At 43.1% G+C, this 17932-nt stretch overlaps 1 protein-coding gene across 1 annotated transcript in view; it reads right to left on the bottom strand.

Annotated features, from left to right (window-relative positions):
* The window catches only part of KALRN (kalirin RhoGEF kinase), a 532592-nt gene that overhangs the window by 341100 nt on the left and 173560 nt on the right, over positions 1–17932 (bottom strand). Inside the window, exon 3 of the mRNA XM_075028813.1 lies at positions 9625–9739. Coding sequence (XP_074884914.1) covers positions 9625–9739 — 115 coding nt within the window. The remainder of the gene's footprint in view (positions 1–9624; positions 9740–17932) is intronic.

The raw sequence follows: 17932 nt of genomic DNA, 5'->3' as shown, positions 1-17932 counted from the left end.
ACCAGGCAGTCTAGACTGAGAGGACTCCACTTCTGTGTCTCCCATTATTTGCTCCATACTGGCATACAATAAAGGTCTCATCCATTCTCCAGGGGAGTTCAGAAGCGCTTTCCATTGACATTAAGATACCTTTGACAATATGCCCGTTACAAAGCAGACCGCAAAAGACAACAGTTGTTTTTCCTGCTTCTAATGACATCCATGAAGAGAGTGGCATAAGACACTTCCAAATTATCATAATTTCTAAGAGTGGAAAGGATGTAGCACATACTGGAGTTACTGATGAGGAACGCAAGCACCCACTCTGGAATGAAACAAAAACCATTTTACAGTCTCTGCAAAAACCGTAGGAAAGAGATCACTGAAAAGAAAACTTAGGATTGGCTGAACCGCTGCATATTCTGCTGACGGCTGCTGACAGCTTCAGGAGGGAACTGCATGTGGCTGGTGCCAGCTCTGCTGCCAGCACGCCGCTCCCACAAAAGGTCTCTGTTTGCTAATTTTAGCTCTTCTGAATTACCGCTCACATTAGTGCAAACCTGCCTTCTCCACGGAAGTCTCCAGGTTGCTGCTGCCTGGACCTCTCAGAGTACTGCAGAGCCACAAATCTGATGGTTAAAAAGCCCAGGAGGAGCATGCAACAGCTTTAAATCAGCACTAGTAGGGAAAAGGCCAGAGAAGGCAGCACAGCAAAGTGTGCTGCAGAGACTCACAACCCACTTATCAGAAAGCCACTGAGGAAGAGGATGGAGAAAATGATGCTCTGCATAAAATTTATAGCAGGCTGCGGTACCCACCAGCTCCCTCACCACTGAGCAAGTGCAGGATATATCGTAGTTTACAAGTTTCTGCCTTTTCTCCATCACCTCAGCTCCTTCTTCCAGGCAGCAAATGCCGGTACAATCAACATGCAAAAGCCATTTAGCAAGGAGGAACAATGCTGATCTAATCCCCAGATCCAGGGCTTGGATGGAGCTCAAAAAGCAGTGTGCGGTAGCGCAGCACTACGTGAGACAGCTCAGGGGATGGCATCAGGCCCCAGATCCCGTCAGTGCCACCGGGTGTCACTCGGTCCTGGCGGCTCCTGCATCCTAGCAATGGTGGTGTGCACGGTGAGGGGGTTTGTTTTGCTGTTTGCTCCAGATTTGGAAAAATCTGAGCAGAATCCTTCCAACCTCAAACCCCCTGTTGGAAATGCAGTCAGACACTACCTACAGCATCGCTAACAGAAATACAGTGACAGGGAGAGGCTGCACAGGGCAGGCACCCATCCTGTGTGGCAGAGCCAGAGATCAGCAGCCCCCAGCCCATGCTGGGGAGCTAGGCAGCGTCAGAGGCTCCCCCAAGAAGACAGCTGTGGCTTTCTCAGTGCCTTGGCAAAGCTCAGACCTGTGTGCCATCAACCCCTCAGGATGCCTTGAGGAGATTCAGCTGATGCTGCTGCATGGGGTCACCATCCTTACAGGAGGTTGCTGTTTCCACGTCAGCCCCCCTTGGCCATGCCTTTGGTGGGAAGCGCTGCCCCAGGCATCCCTACCTCTGTTCAGAGGGTTTTAGGACCCCTCCAGTCCCTCCTCTCTCAGTGAGAGAGAGAGAGAAGCCAGATGCAGCGGTGCTGTAGAGTTATGGCGCAGCAGCAGCAGCCTGTAGGCTATTTTCTGTGCAGTAGACCTGGGAAGATGGGGGCTGCAGAGAAGGACTCCACTTGCTGCTGTCCTGGCTGCTCTGTGAATGTGCTGACTGTGGTGAGGAGAAACAGCCCACAGCTGGGATGGTACAGTGGAGCAAAAAAGGCAGACCAGTAAAACCAAAAGGCATTGGACCTGAACTGGGTAGAGACACTTGCTTTGCTGCCTGGGAAGAGCAAAAAGTAAAACAGTGACCTTTTATTTCATCAGTTGTGTCCCCTCATTGAGCCCTATCTGCTGATTCCGCTGAAGAAAGCATGACTGAGCTCTCACTGGGCTGGAAAACCAGCACAGTGCCAGGAAAAGGAACTTTTCTCCCAGACCTGTGCATTTTCTTTGTATGTTAAACTTGGCCTGTAGGGCTACCTCTGCAATCCTAAATCTTCACATATGCAACCCGTTGGAGAATCTTTATGTTGGAGACGTTAGATGAACCAGAAGGAACCCAATATGACTTTGAAATCTCAGCACGAGTCTGCATGGTTGGCAGTAAGAGAAAACTGGACCCCCTACTCTACCCTGTAAAAAAGAACAATTGCCTTGGAAATAATTCATACACAATAAATGTGAGACTCCTTCATATTAACTGTTTTCAATTGCAGATTTATAGCCTAAAATTAAGCAGATGTTGAGTGTTGAATAGAACACTTAAAAACACAATAGCAAGTTGAAATCATAGTTTCTCTGCACGTAGCAATCAGTAATTTCAATTATTTATTGGAATACAATTAATATATAATAAAATGGAGTAAGATACTACTTAAGAACATAGAAATATTGAAGAAGTTAGCGTGAAAAACAGTAACAGATTTTCAGGTCTTCCAAAATGGTGCAAATATTTTTGGATACAAGATAGACAACTTACAAAAGGATTTGCAAAGTATTTTCTATGTCCTTTAAGGAATTTATTTCAAATAAGGAATTCAGCCTTGAAATAAATAAAATAAAGGTTGGTGTTATCTGCGCCCCTGAACTCATGTTCTGAAAAGAGGACAATCAAATCTCCAGGAGTTTGTCTCAGTATTAGCATTGTGTTACGCTCATTTGCCTCTATTTCACAATAGAGAGATCAGAGAGACTTCTGCTAGGCCAAACAGAAGATATTGATAATCTCTGGTAGAAGCGATATGCAGAGCTCAGCTTAGCCTTTTTCTTCTAAAGACTAATAAAAGGCAGGGTAATCTGGGCTGTGCAATTCACAGTACATTAACTCAAAGCTGTGTATCATGCTTTTTGTGTTGTTCATCACAAAACCAGTCTGAAAACACTTGCACTGTTATCCAGCTGGAAGGCAGAGCAGGGCTCAGCAGCTAACCAAGCTGGAACCAGTCTGAGAGTGCTCTCAGCTCCCACGGGGCAGAGGAATAGAGGACATTTGATTTAGGTCCAGAGCTGTGCAAGACTGGCCCTTACAGTATCCAGGAAAACAGCAGCAGGCAATGAAAGCAGGAAGTAATTTGGAAACTGATACAGAAAGCCCCCATTTACCTTAGCTTTGGACTAATTTTCAAAATAATTCCAGGGATTAAAAACAAACAAACATGGGAAATGAAAATCTTGCATCTATTTAAAAAAAAACCCACAGATTTATACAAAACAGTGAGCTGGAGAGGCTGTTGTTTTCATCCCTCTGCTACAAGACAGGAGCAACACCGCCTGGGTCATTCCTGATATGCCTTCTAATAGGGTCTCCAAGATGGAAGTGCTACAGAAACATGCTTCATTTCTTCAATCTATGATTTTAATCCATTTCTTTTTGTCCCATTTGCCATGTACACTGAGACCAAATTGTTTCCTTTAGCTCAGTCTTGCATACCAGATTGTAAACACATACCTTTTACTTTCCCTCTCTTTAACCTAAGCATCCCCAACAGCTTCAATCTTTTCTCTTGATTCCTGCTCCCCAGGCTCTGATGGCTCTTGTTGCTCCCTCTGCACTTCTAGTAAGTCCACATTTTCTAGCAGCTTCTGGTAAACAGGGGAGCTTGCTGGGATGGCAGCTGTAGACCCTTACTGCAGAATTTCAACACCAATTACAGCCACTGACCACTTATCTAGGAATAAAATGTCTCAACAGGTCGTTACCACAGCTGGAAGGAAATCAGAGATCCTCTTTTGAAGAGCTGATCTCCAACAGGAGGTGAACATGTAACCTGGTCCTGAGGTAGTCAGTAAACGGACACAGGAAGCGAAACAGTGATGTGGTTAGAAGCCTTCTAAGAGGACAAGGTGAGCCCACCATTTCCACAGAAGTCACCCAGTTCCTAACAGATGGTGATAATAACATCACGTACCAATACCATGTACAATGGCGGCTGGATTTGAACTGGCTATCAAGTGGCAAAAGGCTTTTAAATTCACTAGCATTCATGCCTGTAGGGGTCGGCGTTCGGAAGATCTCGCGTTGTCACGGAAAGTTAGAGGGTTAGTCGCAGCCTTGTGATGTACCTGTAACCCCACCTCCCCTTGTTAGTATAAAAGGAATTAACTGCGCAATAAAAGGCAGAAGTTGGCGCTCACACTGTGTGTGTTATCTGTCTCTTTCCCTGGTCCGGGCTGACCAGTGATCTAAGCGTGGCACCTTGATATGTAGCGAATGCTACACATGTCGATTACATACTCCTAATGAGCTTCTTGCTCCAAAATACACTTACAATTTTTAAAAACAAAATCAAATTATATCTGAAGAAAGTAGTAAACCTCCATTAGCCTCATTAGCTTCACTTCATTTTTTACTGTGGTATTTTGATACAAGTGTATGGTGGAATAATTATCTTACAGATGGCACCAGATATCTAGTTACTAAAATTAGTATGAAGTCCCTGGTGTTATTTTTAAAATACATGGTTATTTTTGTAGCTCTACAATAGCCTCCAGAAAAAAAAATTATCCTCAAAAGCTTCTTTTGTGTTAGGATCATGTAACAGAAAGTAGAGCTCTAGGGTTTAATTCCTATCAATCAACAAAATGAGCTTCACACTACTCCCGGCCAGAAGAGTTAATATACACAGTACCACAGGTCATCAGAGAAGTGCTTAAAATAAATCCAAGAGTGGGTGAGTATTGCTACATTTTGCCATCCCCTGTATTGTTCTTCTAATTTTGTAAAGCCCCGATCACTGAAGGAATTACTAGAGGCACTTAAGTTGTCCTACTGATCCTAGCACCTTTCATCGAACTCAGGCAGCTCTAAGGAGCTGTTCAAACACACAGGGCTGTCTCTTGGAAACATTTCGCTGCTGTTATGAGCCCCTGACGTCCCCCAGAACAGGGAAATATTTGAGCAGGTTTTTAAACAGAGGACAAATAAAAAGTAGATGTCTTTAAAAATACAGGCCTCCAAGGCATCTCAGGTTTCCCCCTCTGTAGCGAGCACAGAAGACTGCTTATCTTGGCTCCAAAACAGATTGATGTGTTCAACCGGAAGATTCACTATAGCTGACAGAGAACATTTCCTTCGTTGTATTGCTTCACCATGCAAGGAGATAACTCAGACTAATAATATTCTGTCTCCTTTTTATCCTCCTATAGCCTACGCATAACTTAATACTTAATTCCAAAGGGCTCGCAGAGGAGATTGGCCCAGTGCTAGTTTCATTTACACACATATAAATCAAAACTCAGTCTACCGGAATTGATAGCACTGCACTAGTGTTAAAAAATAAAATCATCAGCGAGGCCAGAAAATTCCCCCTCAGCTCCTCCAGTCATAAACACCATGTTATCCTAGATTCAGTCACGCCCTCCAAATTTCTAAACATCGCATCCCATTTAAATTTGCATATAAATAGGAGCTATCCTGATTCACAAGAAATACAGCTTTGCCTACCCAGAAAGCATTAGTGCAAATGTAAAATAAGCAGAAAATGGCAGAGTGGTAGAAACCTGGCATCTGTGGCAATTATCTTTACTTCTAATGAATAGCGTTTTCATTTCTTAGTAACTAATTATAGTGGAACTGTTTGGAGAAAAGGACCTCATAATACGCCTGAAAGAACCAGTGTACAGCACCGAACCAGGACCACTTTTGTCCACAGTGTCAGATACCCACTCGCAACCTCCTCCTAGTACCTGAGCCTGCAGGATCAGGCTTTTGAATATTCCAGGACCCCTAAGTTACCCCAGGTACTATGGACTGCAAGGGTACCATTTTGGGATATGAACAAACCGCGTTCCTAGATCTGAAGTCTTAACCCCCAAGCAGTAATCCTCAGCCACCCAGAAACCCCACTGACTGCAGGCACCTGCCTGACCGTGACTCACAGCTGCATCAAAGCCCTCCCTATTCTGCTCTAACTCAAACACACACTGCTGCTTTCAGAAACCCCACATTATTATTCTGGTTTTGAAGGAGGAATTGCAGAAAGCTGAATCAGAAACTTTGAAAACCACTAGCAAGACCCTGGTTTTACTTACCCTAATCTATCATCATATTTCATCACCAATCTCATACCTGCTCAAAGCTCCCAGCAATGTGCCACCTCTGCGCCCTCCATTAAGATATAAAACAAGGGTTAAGTGACAGATAGTATCAATGTGGATAGCAATCTGTCTCACTCAGAAACCATTGCGCTGGGAATAAAGAAAGAATTATTATACTGGTGTCAATATGATAAATTACAGTCTCTTTTTTTCCCTAAAGAAGAATTTCTAGCTTTTCAACTAGCACAGAAAACTCTCCCCCTTTCAGCACTCTGAGCATCAAAGCAGTTTCTCCTGACATCCTGTTTGGAGTCTGCTAATGAAACTGTTTATTTTGGTGGATGGCTGATCATCACAGAATCATAGAATGGTTTGGGTTGGAATGGACCTTAAAGGTCATCTAGTTCCGACCCCCCTGCCCTGGGCAGGGACACCTTCCACTAGCCCAGGTTGCTCAAAGCCCCATCCAACCTGGCCTGGAACACTGCCAGGGAGGGGGCATCCACAACTTCTCTGGGCGACCTCTTCCTGTGCCTCACCACCCTCACAGTGAAGAACTTCTTCCTTACACCTAATCTAAATCTACCCTCTCTCAGTTCACATCCATTACCCCTTGTCCTATCACAACAGGCCCTACTAAAAAGTCTGTCCCCATCTTTCTTACAAGCCCCCTTTATGTACTGGAAGGCTGCTCTAAGGTCTCTCCAGAGCCTTCTCTTCTCCAGGCTGAACAACCCCAACTCTCACAGCCTGTCTTCATAGGGGAGGTGCTCCAGCCCTCTGATGCAGTTATTCATTGCAGCACTCATCTTGGATTAAATATGAACTGGGAGCCAGTGATATGAATTCAAACTGTTCTTTCCATGTATTTGTTTCCAAGAAGAAAAGTTTGAAAGCTCTGTTGATTGCCCTTGTTAAAGTGAACAAAATGTTTAGGAAAATGAGTTTTCAGCGTTTTCTCACACCACACAGGTTACACAATCCCACGTGCCAAACCCATGAAGTTTGTGGTCATGTTTCCCTCCTACAGCAGTGAGTTCACAGCTGCGGCACCAGACAAAACAGGACTAAGAGGAACCTAAAGAAGTCACCTCCTGATTCATCATCCCCTCTCCCTAACATTTATACCCATGCCAGAGGTTTGCCTATAGAGTTATGGAGGAATCTAAGAAGAAATTGTATTAGTTATTCTAGTGCTAATGGGAATCCATTAGAAATTTTTTCTTCATGTCCAGTCTAAGCTTCCCTTGCTTTGGTGTAACACTTTTGTTTCTTGTCCTAACCCTATGAACTCTTTCTTTTTGCAGCATCATAACACGCTTTCAAAGACTCTTCTCCCTCTCTTCTGTTCTCTACACTGAGCAACCTCTACCCTTTTAATCCTTCCTTGACAGGTCACTTTTTCTAGACCTCTGATCACTCTTGCTGCTTTCTACTCCACACCTCTCCATGTGTAATGTCGCAAACAGGAACCAGTATGCTGGTTAGTGTCTCCACAGAACCAATCTGCAAGGATCCTTGGGAAACTGGTGAACGTGCATCATGAGTAGCCAGTCCCTCACTGCTGGGCACATATTCATAATGGGAGGTTGTACTGCAGGGGAAGGAATAGTCTCTGGTGTAACTAGAGAGATGTCCTTCAAAGGCTTCAAACATCAGGGCAGAACAAGACTTTGCAGTAGGGACCAGGAGGAGGAAAGCTTTTTTAGTGTTTCTAGAGAGACAAGCAGCTGGGTCTTGTATTAGCTCCTTCAGCATGCAACTCTGTCCCTCAGCTTCTGCATCATCAGAGAAAATTAACTGCTGGACTGATTCAGAGCGACGCAACTAAAAGCAGCATCAAAGATTGAGCTAATCGATTTAGTTGTGTGGGAGTGGGGAACAGAAGGGATGTATCTTGCTATTGCTGCCACCTCCATGAGGGAAGACCAATTAATACAAGAGGTTGACATGTTAGAAGGTAATTTTTGCTGTGCAATTGCTTGCAACCCCAAGCAAAGTCATATCTTCATACTTGCGACCATGCAAAAAATGATAAGATGTAAGGGAGCAGTTTCATTACTGCAGCAGCTGGAGGGGGATTGCCAAGCCCTGGGACATGCACTCCCAGGGAGTGACCTACTGCTCCCCCAGCCCTGCAGCATGTCCGTAATCTCTCTCACAATATGGCTGAAAATAGAGCTGGCTAGAGGAAAAAAGGGGAGGGGGTGGGGAGAAAAGCAAACTAATTCAGCTTATTACTAAAACCTTGATGAGCAAAAGTCCAATGCAGAAAAAAAATGCATTGCTAGAGGACTTGTGAAGTCTAGGAAATGAGCACTGGCAGATCTGGCACATGCGGCTGCGTTTGCCCCTTGCTCTGTGCAGCCAAGCAATGAGTCTCCAAACAGCCCTCAACTCTCTTCCATACCAAACACGGGACCTTTGCCCTCTGCAAACTGTGTGTTCAAGGAACTGAGGGTGTTTCTGGACCCCTGCCTCTTCACTTCCAGATGCAGCCAACCCCTCTGCCCTTCAGGTGTCAACTTCACACTCTGCAAAAATATGAGCACTGTTTAACAGGTCATACCTGGGGTTTAAAAAAGGAGGGAGCTCCTGGATGGCACAGAGTGTGTGATTGCAACCCTGAACATCCCTTCTCAGCCCCTCACTTGCCCTGGGATAACCTTCACCTCAATAACCAGTGCAGTGGTTATTGAGTAAGGATATTTGGCAAGCTTGAAAATAGGGAAAGGAAGCTGGATGAAGGGGTACATAGCCTGGTACTCTTGGAGGCATTAAACATTGGCTCAGAAATACCTACCTGGGCACTGAACCCTATAAACTGTTTCCCAAAGCTTGCAAAGATAAATATACACTGGCAACAGACCTTTCGTCCAGCATCCCTGGGAAAGGGATGGAGACCTGCAGATTGGAGGAGGGACATGGTAACCAATGCGGGGAAAGGTGCTGGTTTACAATCAGAACCATTTGAAATTACTTTCTTCAAAAGCTTCCCCCTTATTCCACCCATGTTCCTTCCCAAGCCCAGAGAAAGCTCTGGAAAGTGCTGGAACAGGAAGATCTGCCTCTTCACACCAGGCAGGCTCTCCTCCCCAGCAACTACAGTCCCCTACCTCAGCTCTCCTGAACTTCCCACAAGGTATTAAAAAGCAACAGCAGACTCTCTCCAGCTTGCTATATTTAGCTGCAGACCTCTAAGCTCTCTCCTCCCTTTGCACTCCTCTAGAAGAGCCATACAGTAACATGGGGAACAAGAGCTGCTCCTCATTACTGTCACGAGCCTGAAGCTCGGGTTTGCTCGCACTGCCTCCACTCTGGGGCTCCTGCATTGCTGCATGTGCGATAAAAACCATCAGAGTATACACAGGAGGAGGAAGGGAACCCTTTTGTTTCTCCGTCCCAAGAACTGAAGGTACTAAATGTTAATACTTGGAAATCAGCAACTGCCAAGAACAAGTTCCTCACCCACCCATCCACCCTAAGCTTTGAAGTGTTTTCTTTCTAGCTTTACCTTGGCACGCTGGCCAAATAAGTCACAAGTTTCCGAAGGTCTTCCTGCCTTATTCTGTCGTGATTGCTGCGGGCTGGGAAGGTCAAGACAGGACCACCTCGTTTATCACGGCCACCTGCGGAAAATAAAGGATTGTTAGAAAATCAGGCAGGAAGCACACGTCAAAAAAACTATGTGCACTGAATTGATAAACATAAATTACAGCACATTCAAGAGCCCGTGCACTCTTTGTAGCTTCCAGGCTTGCCTAATTGAGGAAGACATGCTTGCATTTGCTGGAGCTCCAAAGCAGGGGAAATAAATAAAAAAAAATAAATAAACAAGCCCAACACACAAGGAAAATTGCTACTAGCATTTCTTCTGGCTTTCACCTAATCCCTTCAAATGTAATATAACTGCCAATCCAAGCAGGCAATGCTAAGGAAATCTTACTGTGGGGATAGTTTTAAATTGGTCAACACCAGGAAAGTGAAAGTATTTTTCACTGTTACTCAGTGTGTTGCATTGTTCATTGCCAGATAGTCTCCAATGTCCTGCCAGTGAGAAGTGATGTATCCCAGTAATGTTTATGCAGCAAGACGTTCTAATCTATCTGGCAATTCATTAGAAATTGAAATTTTGATTAGAAGTTCATGCCTCCTATGCTTTCTATTTTGAGAGCGTTGTTGGCAATTGGAATGATTTTTGGTTTGTTTTTTTCCTGTAGCTTTCCTGTCTTAAAATCCACTCCTTTTAAACCACCAGTGTCTGGCACTTCATCATTTACAGCAATTGTCAAAAGGCTTAGCCATAAAGGAATGACTATACCCTGAATTATACAATCACAAATATAGGGGTGAATACAATCTATTCTACAGCACCTTATTTTATTCTCTGCTGGGAATAAAGTTTAATAAGCTTGAAACTGAAGTCTAGTGCCTCAATGTTTAGTTCTTTCTTCACATATTATCACAGGATTTTTTCAGGAGTTGCGTGTTGTTAGATATGTGTTCGCATTGTTATCTAGGAAAAAAGTCATAGCAAAATTACAGTTCAAAAAACTAGCATAGAACTGCAAAGACCTTGAAAATAAGCTGTAAAAATGCAGATGAGTTTGTGCTTTTCAATGGAAAGTATAATCCTCTTAAGAGAAATATCACTTCTGAGAAAGGAAAATCACGTGCTTCTCTGAACTAATTTACCTGGCCAACAAGAAGAAAAAGCTACGCTAGGACACGCACATCTCCAGCACAGATCCATGCTGCTTTCTCTCATGCAGAACACAGGACACCCAGACTCTGTGGGGCATGACTTCTGTAGGGGTCCTAAACACCCTAATTCAGTAGGAAGAGCCCTAAGACACTCTGCTGTAAAAGTAGGATTGGCATGAGAGCACATGTGTGCTTGGAAAAACAGTATCCTGGATCACCACAGGGCAAAGAATTTCTCTGGGCAGAATTTAGATCAGGAATCAAGGAGATGCCTCATATGGCAGGAGTTCCTGCAGGAGGACGAACCAGAAAACAAACTGATGAGATACACGCATGTACCCTCAAGGCACAGGTTTTCCGGCTGGCCCTGCATACAGAACAGAGAAGTCACTTGTAGATCCAGCTCCCATCTGTCAATGTACCCCTGTCCAGTCCATTTTATTCTGAAACCGTCCATTCAGTTGATATCATGATAGGTACTAGCTCACAGCACAAACCTTCTAGCACAAAGTATCTCTCTATGTGATCACAGTCACACAGAAGCAGCTAAAAAATAGCAATGTTGTTATTATATATATTTTGTTCAAATATATATATTATTTTTTTAAAAATTGCTACGTCCTGTCTAAAGAGTTTTCTACAGCACTGCAGATTGTACAAGTCAAAGTCTGTTACATAAACTTCATCTATACAGATAGAGATGCCAGTGTTACCCTATGTGTTACAGTTTGTCAGCATTGAAATTCCCATAGTTTTCAATGGACGCTATATACCTGAAGGGCTACATTGTGCAACTCTCCCCTGGAGCCAGGTCATGTCCAATTTGTCCAGGGGTATAAATGGAGAGACAAACAAAAGATGCCATCTTCATTTTGAGCCCTTGTGCAGCCAGGGGTGCATATGGAGTACAAAAACTGTCCTGCCTAATCTCCACCCAAATCTCTGTGCCTCATGTTTGCCTTTGGCTCCGCACCATGAAGGTGAGGAAGGTCCATGGGAATTCAGTGTCGGCTTGGCGGATCCATGCCTCTGCCACATAGCATGAGAATGGGGGTCTAATATAACAAGGATTCAATTTACAAGGAAATAAGCTCATTTTTATTTTCAGATCTATATACATATATATTTGTAAAAAAAAATAATCCTTATTTTAAGCACATTCTCCCTTTGTTGAGATTATTTCACACACCGTAACAATGCCAAAACCATTATATCATGCATGATGTGTCCAACAGAAAAGCAAGCCAGCCTATAGAATGGCAAACCAATGTAGTAACTAAAGCTGGAGGGAAATATTTTTTCAACACAGGAAGCTTTTCAAGGTTTTGAAAAATTTCCTGTCATATCAAGATGTAACCAAGGCTTTCAAAAGCTTCCAAATAATCACTGAAGCAGAGACCTGAACTTGAACTGCATCCCAGAAGAACATGCTACCCGCTACTCAGTCAGGCTCCCTCTCCTCCTCCATTCCCAATTAATTAAATATTACTACAAAGTGGAAAAGCACTAAGAGATGAGATCAGGAGACATCCAAGCCCACAGTTATAATCCTCTCCCAGGATATGAAACACCTGGGAAGGGCCATGAGCAGGTAAGCAGCAGCCCAGCAGCCCTGATTGTTCTGATGCTGTCCGTTCACCTCGGCTTGGTAAACCAAAAATTGTGTTTCTGACCAGGGACCTCTTTCCCACCTACAGTTCCACCAAAGTGAGCTCTGGGGAAGGAGAAAAAAAAAAAAAAAAAAAAAAAAAAAATCTAAATTCTGGTATGCTGAAAAAGTTAAATCAGAAAATTCTTGTCTCTTTTACTAAGAGTAACACAAGGATTTCAGCTACAGAAAAGGAAACAGGGTCCAGAACATTCCTGCCCTGTCTTCGCTTCAGGATAAAAATTGTCCCTCAACAGTTCATCTACAGTGTCCTCAGGGGAGCTGGATAAATAAGGCTCTAGCACAGAGTCAGAAGTTACTAGGACAGACCAGAGGAAATGGGTTAATTCTCGTTGGAGGAAGAAGGATACATGATGACCCAGTTGGAGGTTTCTGGATGATGGAAGGATAAATAAGTGCCTGGACTGATTCCTTCTAGTCCTATGGCACAGAACAACAAGGAAACATGTGACAACTCTCAAGAAATGTGAGGTTTAGAAACAAATGTTTCTCATTTGTGATAAAAGTACAGCTCAATGCTTTGAGCAATAGGGTGAAATTATTATTACAAGTGCATCGTACATATTAAAATCCTTCACTTGTTTCCAAATTATTCATGAGCAATCCCTAATTTTTATGAATGCCTGCATAATTTACAATTTTATGAAGGGCCTTCATGAAGAAACGTCAGGTTTCTTCCAGAACAAACCACGGTATGTTTAATTCACCATAAGACTTGCAGAGTTCAGTAACTGTGGTTTACTCTCTTAAATACTAATAATATGTAGCTTTTCCATTGCGCTTTATAACTGCAAATCTCAGCTTTTCTAGGCAGACTAAATGGGATATTACCACCATCAAACTTTAGACACCTAACATGCCTATATTAGGACCCTCATCTCCTTTAACAGAGCCTCCAGACAGGTAGCAACAGCAACTAAAAGAGAAGAAAACCTTTTGGCATTGTCTATACAGGGAGTCTATACCTTTCCTCTTCTTTATTATTAACTCCTTTTTTACTGAGGGGAATAATGAGGTACAGAGAGGGGAAGAAATTCAACCCAGATCCCACAGCAAGACACTTGAAGAACCAGGAGTAGAAATTAGGTTTTCTGACTCTTAGTCCACTGTATTAGAGCTTCATAGCGCTTAGGCTAAAAGTCAGCAACTAAAAACATTACAGAAACTCTGTCTCTGCTTGTTAGTAATCCACCCGAGGAGGCTAATGTTGCCCCAAGTCAGCCATGATCTCAACACCAATTTTATATGCAGTCTCTTCAGAGAACTACCCAGCACACTGTTTCAAAAGAAAATAAAAAATGGAAGGAAGTAGAGAGTCTCAATTGCTCTAATCAGTGTGTCCCATCTCCTGCCTCCCACTGGGCTCACAGACATGGGATGCAATAATCAAACATGTCTTTAGGTTTGCTAATTACAGTTATTAAATGCTAAAACAAACAGCTGATAATTTCTAATTGTTTGTCAAGGTGGGTTTTCATGGGCTTTGCTCTGATTTAGGGAGACAAACAGATGGCCTAGTTATTAGTGGTCTGGAAAAAGGAGTTAGAAAAACACACATTCTTCAGGGCACAAAGTACACTGAGAACAAATATTTAGCCATATATCTCTTGCATTCCTCCTACAAAATCCTTGTTGATGGCCTTGCCTGTCAGTGGCTTACTTGCCAGTTCTTCCCATCTCCCTTTCTTCTAGCCTATACAGAAACCATTGCTAAATTCAGCATTTGTTCCCAGAAGTAGGCATTTGTTCCCAGAAGTAGGATTACATCATTTTTTTCTCCTCAAATGATACAGGGGATATTGCAGTGATGGCATAAGGCATCGTGATGCATACCACATTAAAAGAAAACATTAAAGAAACCTCAGAAAACCTACATGGGAAGCAGGCAGCATAGTCAGTGACCTTCTGATAACCACTTTTCTGGTCAAGCCTGCAACTGAGAGGAAAGGGACTCCAGCCATAAGATCCCTGTCCTGGCAGCTGCCTAAACTGACATCTGAATCGTTTCAGTGGTGGGCCCAAAGGTTTCTGCCTATGGTGGCTCCAACTGCCCACGGGTAAGTCAAGGTGTTGGCCAACCCCAAGTGTTACTTATGTGAACTCAGTGTATGGGTCTTCCCAATTTCAAGTCCTGAGGCACAACCATCCCTGATAATATACAAAAAGCTGAAATGCCAGCTTTGTGTAATCCTGTTTAGGACAGGAAATTATCAGTTTCCTTTAATGCAGACTTCTTGTATACAACAGATAATGATTTTATCGAGCTCCATTTTCAAGCTGCATCTCTCCAGTTCTGTCAGCCATTCTATCATGATACTTACCTGCTTGCATTTATATATATTTAAGGGATTCAGGCCCTCTGCTTCCTTTTGCACTCTCTTTATAAGCATGAATTCACAAGGATTAACCAGAGACAGAGACAAATGTCCACATGTGTAAAGGCTCCCAAGCACCTTGTCTAAGCTCCTGCAACACATCAGCAATGGAGACAGGAGCAGTACACAGTGTCTCTGGCCTCTGTTCAGATGTCTACTGCAGTTCAAATGAATATGCAGCATCATCTGACTCCTGCAGATCATAAGCTGATCAATCTTGATGTTGCAGACTTTGCTGAGACCATAAGTGAGTTTCCAGAGGAGTTGAAATGCTCCTTCAGATGGTATTTCAGTCCAAAATATGGTGAAAAAATGAATGATAATGAAGAGAACTAGGAGACAGAATGAGTTCAGCTGATGTCAGGCGCCTCCATAAAATGACAAACAATATGCTCTGGATTTCTAAATCTAATTGACAGACTTCCTAGGAAAGCAAAGTATCAAGGAATTGGTATCCAGAGTCTTAAAATAATATTCTTTTCCCTGCCATAGCTGAACTCTGTGAGAGTCTACTTGCTACCAGAGCTCCTGTGAACAGACCTCTACACTAAAACTCCTCCAGCTTCAAGAGGGACTAATTTGTTGTAAGGGTCATATATAGGATTATCTGTATGACCACCCCCAAATTCAGTCGGTTCCACAGCAGGTGATTCTAGTGCAACAGTGATGAAAATTTAAGCTCCCACAACAAGCCCACCTGCAAATTAACACAGCTGCAATGCAGTCACCAGGTCCAGATCCTCCAGTGTGTTGCTCTTTGCAGCATCCCATATCCCAGAGTCAACTGCCTGAATCAAATCCTAATGGCCAACAGTTGCAACATTTAGAGTTAATGACTCCAAAAACAAGGTTGTATGCTCCACCAGAAGATCACTTAGCAGAATAGATCAGAGGCTGTTGACGTGATGCTCAGCGCAGCCACTGGAGGATCCTATTTCCCCCCAGGTAGATTTGTTCTGCAGTCACCCACAGCCAATGCGTGGATTTGAAAAGACCACGTGTTGTGGCTTGTAATACACCTTTGCTGATTTATGCAAGTATTTGGGGGTACTTCTTCAATTTTAAATGTTTGCTTGCCAACAAGCCACTGGGAAAATTGTCTCATTTTCCACAGAAGAAGTTATTGCCCCAGGAAAGCAAAACTAAGAACAAGTGAAACTCATTAAAATGAGGGAAGAGCTTCTTTGTGTGGAAGGTAAAACTTCCAGAGAGAGTCCAGAGGAGCCTGTTTCTTCCTCTGGAAGAAGTTGGTTTGCTGTAAAGTAGCACCAGTACCCTCCTCTTCAATGCTGGCCCTTTTTCACACCTATGCAAACCTCACTGACTTTTGCCCCAGCTGCAAATTAGTTTTTTGATCTCGCCTTCTCTATCACAGATGTATGGGAATAGCTGTATATATTTAAAAAACAATAAAGCAACTGCACAAAATAAACCCCAAATCTTCTAAACCAAAACACTCCACTGCACACCCTCTTGCCCCTGGAGAAGAGAAGGAAAAAAACCAGCATGTGGCAATGCCAGTCATGCTGCCGATGGCCATACTGACAGGCACTCCAAATTCATGCCACTGGGCCTAACTTCAGAAGCTGTACAGAGTAAGGAGAAACAAAGAGATGCCATATTCACCCTGATCACACACTGTTTGTCTTCCTGATTTGAGATAAGCACAGAGAAACAGCAATAGCAAAGTTTCTGATGGTCATCAGCAAAGGGAAATATGTGATAAACTGATTTAATATAACTGGCTGCTCAGGTTTGCCACGTCCCCAGCAGGTAAGTCCTCAACAGCTACAGCCAAGTGGAGGATCCTGCAAATTAATGAAAGTTCAGGGGAGAGTTCAAGCTATTGGACTCATGTAATTGCTATTAGGAAGTCCTTCCCCCGCCCTGGGTTTAAGAAGAAATTCAGTCTAGAGCTGGAAAACACTAGCAGATGAAAATGTTTCTGAAGTTGCACATTCCAGCAACGTTTTTCCATTTCAAATAGCCTATGTTTTCCCACAAAAAAAAAGTATTAAAAAACCCCAACCATTGCTAATACAGAGAGGATGTCCAGTTGTGAATTTCAGTGCTTCTTTTCAGTTAAAATTGATTCCTTAGGAAAAAAACATAAGCCTACAAACCAAAGCTCCTTCATAGAAACAAGGAAGTTTTCAGAGGTGACGAGTCTCATTAGTGGGACAGGAGAGCATGCTTTACTGCAAAATGACCAAAATGGTTGGTTGTTATCATATTAATTATCTCGGGTGCTACAGTCACCTCCTTGGGTCCTTATATTGATTTATAAGCTCCCAGCCTTGATTTCTATATAAGGACAACTCTCAACTGCCTGTGTAAATGAAGATGAGACCCTTGCTGAGATATATATGGAGCTCACTGTGTCTTTAAGGACGAGAAAACCCTGTGAGCTGGAACAGGATGGGATGTATACAGACCTTCTTGCTTCACAGGCTCAGTTCCTTCCTCTTATTGTTATTTTGAAAGTCCCTATCATTAATTGAGAAGCTATACCTATGTGACAGGATGCAGGGACCCATCGACCAGGAGGTGGTCAGAGTCCAGCACATTTGGATGACACCCAATCAATTACCTGTGATCCCACAAGTTCTTGTGAGTCTTTTTGGACAGAAATTTTGATTGCATTGATTTTTTGCCCAGTTTTGTATGGCACTTGAAGCTTTCTGCCTCTCCACAAGGCAGCACAGGTTGCATCACTACTCTCACACATGCTAATTAATGAAGCACACAAAGGAGAAATCTCCCTGCTCTAAGGAGATATTGGTGGATCTTGGCAAGCTGCTAGTGTCCAAGCGCCAGGGCAGTAAGTGCTGGCAGTGACTAGACATTCTCCACAGAAATTATTTAATTTAGTCCATGGCTACAGTTAAAAAGTATGGAAAGAAATACGGCAACTGATTCTGCACACTACATTTACAACCTGTAAATGAAATCAGAAATCCCAGGAAACATTTTGCTTTCTGCTTTAACCTTAGAGTCCCAATGAGGATATTCAAACAATCCCTATAGGTAAAGGCTCTTCTCTATCCTCAAAAATTACCTTGAAAAACAAAAGG

Source organism: Buteo buteo, chromosome 5 (assembly GCF_964188355.1).
Source record: "Buteo buteo chromosome 5, bButBut1.hap1.1, whole genome shotgun sequence".
Taxonomy (NCBI): Eukaryota; Metazoa; Chordata; class Aves; order Accipitriformes; family Accipitridae; genus Buteo; species Buteo buteo.
This window is presented reverse-complemented; position numbering and strand designations above follow the sequence as displayed.